General features: G+C 32.0%; 1 protein-coding gene and 1 pseudogene across 1 annotated transcript; both read left to right on the plus strand.

Annotated features, from left to right (window-relative positions):
* The first annotated feature begins 502 nt into the window (after positions 1-502).
* On the plus strand, positions 503-6,010 carry LOC114373305 (annotated as a pseudogene).
* Positions 6,011-8,574: 2,564 nt separating this feature from the next.
* LOC114375558 (protein trichome birefringence-like 19) lies at positions 8,575-10,854 on the plus strand. Its single transcript, XM_028333386.1, has 2 exons — positions 8,575-9,107; positions 9,982-10,854. The coding sequence occupies exons 1-2, from the start codon at positions 8,655-8,657 to the stop codon at positions 10,762-10,764; spliced, it is 1,236 nt and encodes a 411-aa protein (XP_028189187.1). The 5' UTR covers positions 8,575-8,654; the 3' UTR covers positions 10,765-10,854.
* Positions 10,855-11,974: the final 1,120 nt, after the last annotated feature.

Raw genomic sequence — 11,974 nt, forward strand, 5'->3', positions numbered from 1 at the left:
TAAAAACCATCTATTACGAAAGATAGATGTGGAAAGTTAAAATGAAAATAGTACTGTATGCATCAATCACAGGAAATAAAAAAACAGGCAAGACCCTCCATATTGTTCATCTAACACGTGCAAAATATATTATTATACCGTATGAAGTATTTTGATCTGATAGTATAATTAGAGTCAGTGCTTGAGCAGTTCAGAACAGAACGTTGCAGGGCAATAACCAAGGCAATAAGGACTGACTTTTTTTGGTTGCATAATAAGTACTGTCAGACACTATGATTGCCACAATAAATAGTTTAAGAGCAAATTAGTAATAAATGTCCGTTTGATTTAAACAATAGTATTACACTCTGGACTCAGTGGGCTTTATGCATCGAGCCAAGTCCAGCGAACGTGTAACACGCTCCAAATTTTATTTAATAAATTTGTTACTATTTAATTTTTAAGTACTATTTTGTACAAGTTGAAGCTTCCTCGGTTCCATAGCACTACTAGAGCAGCAATGCTTAACTAGATACTCAGAAGTTAAAACAGAAAGCTGAACTATTGAGTAATAAAAACCAGTCCACCTAACACTCCTAAAGGTGTGTTCCTATTACCACTCACTCTGCTTGTTATCGTGCTAGTCCTTCCTCTCCAGAACCTTAAATCAATCATTTTCCAAGATATATGCCAGTAGCTTGGAGACCAAAGAAACAAAGAGATGCAACATATTTTCCGGAAACTGGACTCTTTATCCTAAAGAACCTTACTACAGCAACAAAACATGCCCTTTCAGAATGGACAAATAGAACTGCTTCATGCACGGAAGACCCGACAGAGAGTTCGTCAAATGAAGATGGAAGCCCCATGAATGTGAGCTTCCTCTGTTTGATGCATCTCATTTCTTGAAACTTGTCAAGGGAAAGTCAATGGCTTTTGTTGGAGACTCAATTGCGAGAAATCAAGTGGAGTCCTTGCTATGCCTCATAAATAGTGTAAGGAATTAATCATTAGTAACACCCCTTTTTCATTTACTAGAGGGTTAATTATTCATTTTTTTTTATACTGCATCAACTTTTTTTTTTAGTATCTTCAAGAGCAATTTTTTGTTTTTGTTTTAATCTTTATCGTTACTCGCCAAATAACTACCGTAGTTCTAGATTCTCCGATAGTGTCACAAAATTGAAACTATCATTGCTCATGTGGAGGATATTACAATATGTTAGAATTTTAGACGATCCTTATAAAATATTAAGAAGAGTTGTAAGAATATTTGAATCCATAATAATTAATCAAACAAATGTAATAGAATTTGAATCCATAGGTGATTTATGATCTATGTATTCTTCTTAAAATCTGTTATGGAACGAATAATCGATTAATACACTTTCAAGCAATTTGACGATATTCCAAATGTCTTGTTCTACCATTGGTCTTATTACATCATTTATGGCATCGATCCACTTAAGAGTTATAGTACAACATGACTTGACTAAGGTCAATTATATATTCTCAGCAAACCTAATGTCATATTCATGTTCTTAAAGAAATATGACATAATTATATCAAATTACATTTTTTTCCTCTTTCTAGTGGATATTCTTAATGATACTTCTTGAGATTATTGAGTTTGAACTTTAGGAATGTTAGGAGTAACATCATTATTTAATTACCGTATCCGTTTCTTGAACAATGGTAAGTATAAAGGCTTATCTATGGTTAATAACAAATTATTTTTTAAAGACACCACTCCTTATATTTTCTTCCCCTCTAAACTCAATTTCCTTAAGGAGTCTTGCACGTCTCAAATATGATCTTAAAGTGAGATTGTAAAACTTATACATGCGAGAGCTTTAAATGTAACAAAAAAAAAATTATAACTAATTATCTTTAAGTCCAACTTACCTTCATACAACCTATAAGACATTACTTCAACTGAACATCTCTAAATGTGTATATGTCTAATGTTGGAATTTCCCCGACTCATACCTATAGGGTAGTGACTACTTTAATTGGTACCTTAAAAGGATATAAATTGTATTATTTAATGTCTTTCCCCAAAGCGACTTTGGTAGAGAAGAATTAAACTTTTTACCATATATGTACAAGTCTAATTTCATCATTTTGCAACTTTGTTCATGTTAGGTTTGCCTAACATTATATGTTGTAAAATAATTTCACAATTATTGAAGAAAAACACATGGAGGACTCTAAACGTTGTACCTTATTTCATATATACCATAGTATTCCCCACGATCACATTTGATAACCTTAATTTTCTTTCTTTTTCTTGGTTGAAGTTCAACTTCATCTTTGAAAGACTAAATGTGTAGAGGCTAAAACTTCTCATAATTAAAATAAAGAGGAATTATCTATGAACATAATAAAATACATTTGTTCATTCCATGAATCCAGAGGAATTCTGTTTGTTTATTTTCTCTTTATATACTCAATATAGACTATAAGGTCCAACCAATATAAAGGATCCAGAATTTCCTATAACACAAGCATCCAAATCCTCTATTAAGAGATATGGCTTGAGCGCTTATGTTATAAAGTAATGAAATTCTCATTTAATTTTAAGTTTTGTGCCACCCAAAAAATGTTTGCAATAGGAACACTCAAATATCCATAAAAGAACTCATAATTTGCAACATTTGAATCACATGAGAGACTAACCTAATTATTTCTAATTGAACAAAAATAATTGAATTTGTCCAAATTAGAAATAAATTTTGGTTTAATAAATAGCTCAATATATGTCTCAACCAAATTCAAATGAAATTGAGTCTTTTAAAGCAACATAAAAGTTCTCATAGCTTCAACTATAATTTTATGTCATCGTCCACATAGAAGAATCTTTCATTATCACTTGACGGATGACTTCATAGGTAGCATCGTATAGACATGCTTTTGTGAGTAGTGAAATCAAAATCTACCCACTAGCGTCCTTTGGTACAAAACTAAAGACAAACAAAAATGAGAAGTTTATCATTTTCACATGCTAAATAGTGTAAATGAGACCTTTTTTTTATATGTTTCATCCTACAATAGTAAAAAAGAAATTTCTTATCTTGTTCTCTTGTTTCTTCTCTAGGAAAAAAATAAATTATGCAATATCTTCAACTCTCAACTGACTTCCCTCAAATTCTAAATTTTATACATGTAACTTTGGGATTTAAATAATGAGTTATTTAAAACATAATAATAACAATAACAACAATTAAAGAAGAGAACAATAAACATACAATGCACAAATAATCTTAACGGTAAATTTTAAGACTCAAACAAGATATCTAGCACATCATTAATTCTCAATCTTTGGATTGAAAAAGATTAACGGCAAGTGGTACTCTCAACACATTGAACATTGGTGATAAGTTTTGTCAAACAAAGATTATCTTTGGACACTCCATTGCTCATATGAAAAACTTATATGATGATTATTCCGGTCAAATAATAATTATTTTTGAACATTTCATTATTCATATGAAAAATTATACTATTTATAATCGTCACATGTTTACCATCGCAAAGATGTCATTATTCTACCAAATTATGTCTTCCTTTAGGCCGAACACAATTTCATGCAATATCCATGTAAATTCAATCAAATCAACTTACGCAATAGAGGTTACTTTGACAACATGTTTCAATCAATTTAACAAAAAAATATAAGACAATTTAATATACTAAATAGAACGTCTTAAAATTACATAACTTTCACATATAATTTATTTATATAAAAATATATATAACAGAACATGCAAATATTTTTACAAAACATACCCATCACAAAATACCTAGCACAATATTAATTCCTAGAGAAATTAATTTGTAATTGATACTCTCAAGACAATGATCGAATATAGACAATAAATTTTGTCAAATAATAACCTTTATTTAGACGGGCTATTATTCACATGAAAATACATTTATTATTGTCACACATTTATTATCACAGATACAAAATATTATTTGGCCAAATTGCGTCTTTCTTTGGACTGAACACAATTCGCATAAATAATTTCATACAAAATTTATGCAATTTTAATTAAATTAATTTTCATAATAGGGATTACTTTTGCAATATATCGTGTGAATCAATTTAATTAAAACATGTTAGACATACACATAAATGGAAAGGATGTGTTAATGCTACATTTACACTCAATAATGATTAAAAAATATAAAATATTAATTACGACAAGTAAATATCATATCCTTAAATTATATTTAATGTTATCATTGATTTATACTTAAAATACTTCAAGTAAATATTGCATCCGTAAATAACGTTATTACAAATTTATGAAAGGAATTAAAAATATCATGTATACATTTCTAAAAGAAATCTTTAAAAGATTTTATATAAAAAAATAATAAGATTATACATAAAAAAAATATTTTCTTAGTACTGATTTATATTTGTGATATGTGTGCAATACAGGAGACAGGAGAAACTTCACTTTACCTTCAACTTTAATTTGCTCCCACATTAGAAAATGAGAGTTATATAAATAAAATATATAATAATGTTTCTCCTTTGATTTATTAGGATTACAAGAAACTTGAAACACAAATTTTATCCAAAAAGAAGTGAAACAAACCAATACACGATTAGATGACGTTAAAAGTCAATCATCAGAAACCATGATCACGAAAACAGTAGAGCAACATTTTTTTTACGAAACAGAAAAATAACTTAATTCCTACTTTAAAAACTTTAATTTCCAATCATCTAAAACTAATGATGGCTGTGATACCACTTGTTGAAATTTTAATTTTAGAAGATCTTTATAAAATACCAATATAACCACCAAGAACACATTACGTTAGATTATCAAGAAAAAAATTTTAGGAATACCTGAATCCATAATGATTGATCAAACAAAAACAGCGGAATCTGAATCTAGGTGATTAGTGATCTATATACTCTTCTTAGGATCTGTTACGAAACAGATAATCGATCAACAGTATAATCGGTGGCTTCATGGTTTTTTCTCAACCGAAATCTTTTTATTCTTTAATGAGACCTTTGTCTTCAGATGAGGAGAGAAGAAATAATATGTGATGGTTTGATACGGTGGACCATAACCTTTTTAGGTTCTCATTATCCTTTAATGAACCACTGACATTTTCTTATTTAAGTTTATATCCCTTGATTTAGTTGTTTAATAAATTCTTTAATCACATAAAATAAAACTCACTAATAATAAATAACTAATATAATTATTTTATAATATCATATCATGTTGGTGATTGGAATAAAGAATTCTAACGATATACATAAACAAAATGACATTTTTACAGATGGTGGTTCAGTGCCGTTCACAATTTCACTGATACGATGTTGTGGTCTCCCTTTCTAGTCAAATCCGTTGATGCTGATCCCAATGCTAGTTCTTTCGGCAGAGCCACGAAGCTTTATCTAGATGAGGCAGATACAGCATGGGGAAGTAAAATTGAAAATTTTGACTATGTGACTGGACAATGGTTCTTCGGACCATTGATATTCTATGAAAATGGGGAAGTTGTTGGATGTCAAAGATGCGACAAGAACATGACAGAGCTTAACCTCTACGGATGCAAGAGGGCATTCCGAACGGCTTTCAGAACTGTTAGAGATTTTAATGGGTTCAAGGGGTTGACTTTTTTGGTGACCCATTCTCCGGAACACTTTGAGAATGGGTTGTGGAATGAGGGTGGGACTTGTAACAGAACAAAGCCCTTTAGCATGGACGAAAGAGGGGTGTATAAAAATGGGGATATTCTGGAGACATTGAATCTGATACAAGCTGAGGAGTTTAAGGAAGCAAGGAAAAAGGGTTTGGGGTTTGGTTTGATAGATATATCTGATGTAATGGCTATGAGGTCCGATGGACACCCCTGTAGATATGGGAAAGTAGTTGATAAAAATGTGACTATCAATGACTGTGTTCACTGGTGCATGACAGGTCCAATTGACACGTGGAATGAGTTTTTGCTCTATGTCATGAAATTGGAAGGGGAAAATGGTAACACGTTATGATCTGTATTATGATTTAAAGGAATGAATTTGACACCCAAATATTTTTTTCAAGATTGCGCTGGGTTGTGGTGGTGTTTTTTTCAGACACCATGCACCATGAAGCCGTGAAGGTTCTATTTTTGCTTTTTCATGTAACTCATGTCAGTGTTCAATTTTATTGGTGTAGAACTTTGGGGTGTATATAATATATACCACGGTCTTAGGATTGCTGTGACTCTTGGATTTACAAGAATCATAGTAGAATCAGCTTCAAAGGTTCCCATTCATTTACAAGTCATTACCACCTCTTTTAATTTCATGCAGGTACTAATAGTCAAATTGTGAACTAAATTTTAGGTCTTCAATAACAAATTTATGAGGACATTTTCGATACTGTGAAAAATAGTGAGCTATAGTTGGAATGGACTAATGGTGTTTGGCAGGAAGCAAAGCCTCATTCTTGCTTTTTCCATCACCAGTCTTTTTTATGATCTAGAATGACATTTTATTTGTGTTTTCATGCCAATGGAACCTCCACCAGGACATTTAATGCGACTATGCGAGACTTGCTTTCCATTAGTGTTTAGTAATGAAAGTATGTGAAAACTAATTTGATTGAGGAACTAGTTTTTCAAAACTGTATTTGACAATTTTTATCTTTCATTAACAGACTTTTATCTTTTGGGGGACAAAATAACATTTTACTCTAATTTTAATTGAGTTCTTGAGAGCTTGGTAAACACATGCTTAGTTAGTTATTGCTATCCAATCCGTTGGATAAATCTTTTTTTCAATAAGGTCATCTCCTTCAATAAAATTATACTATTGTTTTTCAAGTGCATAATTATCTTGCCCCGAGAATACAGTAGTAGAAACTACAAACTTGTAATTAGTCAATCTCTTTAGCAGAAGGTAAATTAGATGGGTCTTTATTATGGGATGAATTAGATTTAGACACATGTCACATATCAATAGGCACTGAATCCATGTGCATGCGAGTATGCCCTTCTGGTTAAGTTCCTTCATATGTTCATACTTCTACAATAAGTGTAAATTGTATACCCACATACGCAGGACTTAATGTGTAGGAAAATAAAAATGCTGCCAAAAGAAAAACAATTTTTTTTCACATGTAGATATGCTTTTGGGAAACCAGAACGCAAGTAAGAATTTTTTTCTAGACCAAATTACAATACGATTTCAACCCACATAATAAATTCTCGATGTCAACTCAAAGAGGATTCCAATTTCAAATAAAGTATAAAAACTTCAACAAATTCAAAGCAACTCAGAAAGCATCACCTTCCGCCACATATCCAAATATTACTATAACCCTTTTGTTTTCCCTTGGTGTGTGCCTGCATTTGGTCTCTGATGATGAAGAAATCCTTGGTGCAGTGGCTCCATCAAACCAGGCCTTGAACTCCATGTCATTCACCTTCACTTAAAGAAATTCGAGAATAGCTAAGTCATGGAAGATGACGCCTTTAGCTTGGTAATTTGGGTGTTGATAAGGAAGGAGATGGTGGTTGTAATGGAGACAAAAATGGAAGGGGAAAGGGGAGATGAAAAAAAAGGGATATATTTATAGAGTCTAAATTAAAAACAGAATATATTTAGAGAGATTAATAAAAAATTTATAAAGTGACATGTCTGATGTAGTGTGCCTAGGCATCTTTCGATTAGGTACCTTAGTAGTTAACGGTAGTTAGGCAACAACAAAAAAAGTGCCAGAAAATCAAATAATATAAAATACTTTTAAAAAGACTATAATAAAAAAAGATATTAAAGCATGAATTTAATTCTTAAATAAAATAAATAGACTTTGTACCCATAAGTTTTTTAATAGCCTTAATTTCTACATCAAATTAATGGAATTAAATCACATTTTATTAAGTTAAAGTCAGTGTTACGTGAACTGGTGGGCTGATTCTGACATTTTATTTCCTTCTCTAGTGTCCCACACTCAACGACTAAACTCACCACGGGACATTTATCGAGTTATCTTCATGTCCTGTTGCTGCTTTTATATGACTCCTAATAACTCTCAAGTCTCAAATAGGGTCCTTCAGTTATTATCTTTTATAAACGTTAGTAATTTTGTTGACGGTCACACGATGACTCCAGATCCGCATATGCCCATGGTTCTTATCCCCTAAAACTAATAAACTCTTTTGTTTGCTACAAAATTAAAATCCTGTCAACCCTTTGTTGGTTGAGTACTTGAGTATATAATCAAAGTTTAATTAATATAATTAATGACATGACAGAGAACCTAATCAAATAAAACCAACACCGTAATAAAAGTACAAGCAAGATCCTCGATATTCTCCTTCTACATGTGTCAAGTATATTATTATTGTTATTTTTCTCTCCTAACAGTTCGGTACAGATGGCTGCTCTGTAAAACACCAAGACAGGTCCAACTAACCTATCACAAATTTTATTAATATGATGATATAGTGTTTCATTTCATTAACTTTTAATTGCGCCATTAATTAAAGCTAGGATTGGAGCCTTGTTCAAGGAACAAGGACCGACACTATGGTAGCTACTATATATAAACATATTCGGAGTGGATTAGTAGTTTTCTACGTATCAGCTATTCAACACAATTGTAGTTTTATTTTTTCTTTCTAAGTTAAATTTTTTATTGATCACAAGCATGAAAATCGAGGTATTGGAGCTTCTGAAAAACAATTATGCAGCAAGAAACATTCCCAAAGGGGTGTTCCTACTACCATTCACTTTTCTGGTGGTGGTGATACTACTTCTGATCACAAACTTAAACGAATCATATTCTTATCTATATGGAAGCAGCGTGGAAAGCACAGAAAACTTTAGCTGCAACATATTTTCAGGAAATTGGGTGCCTCATTCCAAAGGGCCATACTACAGTAATGAAAGCTGCCCTTTCATAACGTACAAGCAAAACTGCTTCATGCATGGGAGACCCGACAGAGAGTTCCTAAAATGGAGATGGAAACCTGACGAATGTGAGCTTCCACTGTTTGATGCCAAACAGTTTCTGAAGCTTGTTCGGGGAAAGTCCATGGCTTTTGTAGGAGACTCAATTGGGAGAAACCAGATGGAGTCATTGTTGTGTCTCCTAAATAGTGTAAGTATAGCTTATCAATAATACCTTTTTGCTTTTTGACTAAATGAAATACTAATAATATATCTTTTAAACCCTTTAAAAAAAAAAAACATCCTCTTTTAAATAGTTTTATTTTATTAACTAAAATTTATTAAAAATCACAAATTTATACAAATATATTTAAAGAAAGAGTGCTCTGTTCCAATATGCATGGATCCGGTTCCTTTAATTTGCTGTCTAATTAACTTCGTGATGGCAATTCAATAAAATGATTATTTTTTAAAAGGTGAAATACTACCTAGCTTAATTCACCTTTTAATTCCAATATTATTAACTGTTTGAAATGAAAGGGAAACCTAAAGAATTTTACTTGTGATATTTTACTGGGGACTGGTTTGAATTTTAGGATTATTCTTTTATAAACTAAAATATGTCAATTCACGTGGTATGCTTTTTTACACCCTATCTAATTTACTCTCCATTCAGGGTAAAACTGAGAGACAAACACGACTATATATTTCTTGTTTTTAATAATAGAAGAGGAGAAAAAAGATTTAAGATGTAAGTGTTTTGTTATAAAAGACTATATTTATAAGGTTATATTTTTTTGAACAATAGATAAAAGAAATATAAAAAGCTTCAGCCATGAGCCAACTCACAGCATATCTAGAAGTCTGACGTATACAAGAAGGATCAACGTCGTTATAGGAGTTTTATAAATTAATTTAGCCAGCTGAATTAATTGGTACATATAAATAAATTGCAATTTAAAATTAAAATTATAACATATTTAAGGACTAATTGGCATATTTACCCTTTAATCATGCTGCAAATACGTATGTTGGGGACCCAATGTTTTTGGTCAATTGCATGATCATTCCAACTATTATTTCAGGTTGCTCGTCCTGAAGACATTACAGCCAGATATACATCAAACGACGACAAATATTTCAAATGGTGGTATTATGCTGATTACAAGTTCACTGTTACAATATTATGGTCCCCCTTTCTAGTCAAATCAAGTCAAACATACCTCAACGACACTTCTTTCTCCAACGCCGAGAACCTATACGTGGATGAAGCAGATAAAGCCTGGGCCAGCCACATTGAAAATTTCGACTACGTTATTTTCTCAGGAGGACAATGGTTCTTCCGACCCTTGACATTCTACGAAAACGGCCATGTTGTAGGGTGTCAAAAGTGCCATAACCTGATGGAAGACCCTCTAAACTTGTACGGATACAGACACGCATTCCGAACAGCTTTTAGAACCGTTATAAACCTTAAAGGGTTCAAGGGGGTGGTGTTTATGGTGACTCATTCGCCGAATCATTTTGAGAATGGGGAGTGGAATAAAGGAGGGGGTTGTAATAGAACACTGCCTGTTACAAGGGAAGAAAGTGCGTTTTTGCGTCCTTATGGTTTGGATGAATTTTATCAGACACAAGTGGAGGAATTCACTGCTGCAGAGAAGGAAGCGAGAGAGAAAGGTTTGCGTTTTGGGTTGATGAATATAACTGGCGTGATGCTTATGAGGCCTGATGGACATCCTCATAAATATGGCCACAATTTGGATAGAAATGTGAGCGTCAACGATTGCGTTCATTGGTGCATGCCTGGCCCTGTTGATACGTGGAATGAGTTTTTGCTCCATATGATGAAAAAGGAAAGGTTGTAAACCTTTTTCTGAATATAACATATGTTTGGGTGACTGTGTTATGTAAAATTAATTTTGATAAAATAAATAAATTGAAAGTGAAATGATTTACAAACTTGTGGAAAAATTTAGTATATATAATTATTTTTATTGAATTCTTCTTCTTCTTTCCCATTTTTTAGTCAAATTTTATCATTCTGAATCAATTTTCTAAATCTGCTATAATAATGTGTGATCCACATTTTCAAGTGTTGGGGATGATTTGGATGCCCATAAGGCTAAACACTTGATTAAAGGGAAAGCCCATGGCCCATGTGGATGTCCATGCTGTACAAAATTCCGAGTTTGAACCCTCAATATCAGTTGGCCTCACTACATTTTTCCTTTTTCTTTTTCTGCATGCAATTAACTTCCCTCTTTAAGTAGAGATAAAACGTAAAAAATTAGCTAAAGTTTGTAAAATCCACTCTCAATTACTTGTTGGAAACGCAAAATCGAGGAAGTTCGATCATGGAACAACAACACACGCACGGTGTAACATCTTATTTTAGAAAAAATAAAATAAAAAAAGTGGAGCAAGTGGCATGCTACAATGTTGGGCCGCTTGGCCTAAAAATCTTTTAACCCAAAGTCACTAAACTCAGGAGCCTTTAGCCCCAATGCACCCTCCATGACAGCCCTTGCTATACACATACCCTTTCCTCCTCTTCTCACCCTTTATTTTGGTGAAATTCCTATGGTACCCCCTCTTTACACCTCTTCCCATTACTCTCCCCCCATTTTACAGGCACCCCTCAATTAATTATGAGTTTAATAAAAAAAATTATTTTGTCAACTAATTAGAAATTATGATAGGTCTAGTTTTTTAATGTGATTATTATAAAAGTCAATCAACTTATCATACATGTTAATTTGTCTATCAAAACATATAATATTTTATACATCCTTATCTCTAGTTTTCTTATAAATATAAATATTAAACTATCAAATGAGAACTATAAATATAAATCATTTAGATATAATTTAATTTATAGTTTTAAGATTAAAAGGAAAATACAAATGATTTTTTGAAGTGGTCAATAACATGGGCCCATCATGAAACATATCTGTGAGTGGATAGGCATACAAAAGTGCTAAATTGAAAAAGTAAAATATTATAGAGTTTTGATTAAGCCAATTAATTAATAGAAGTATTAGTAATATATTTTTTAGCATACTTTTTTAAACACAA

This window comes from Glycine soja, chromosome 11, assembly GCF_004193775.1.
Source record: "Glycine soja cultivar W05 chromosome 11, ASM419377v2, whole genome shotgun sequence".
Classification (NCBI taxonomy): Eukaryota; Viridiplantae; Streptophyta; class Magnoliopsida; order Fabales; family Fabaceae; genus Glycine; species Glycine soja.

Bases quoted from the DNA above. Each gene is read 5' to 3' on its own strand.
- LOC114375558 (XM_028333386.1), top strand. From the start codon at position 8,655: ATGAAAATCGAGGTATTGGAGCTTCTGAAAAACAATTATGCAGCAAGA. The intron at 9,108-9,981 runs GTAAGTATAGCT...CTATTATTTCAG, and splicing joins TGTTGTGTCTCCTAAATAGT to GTTGCTCGTCCTGAAGACAT.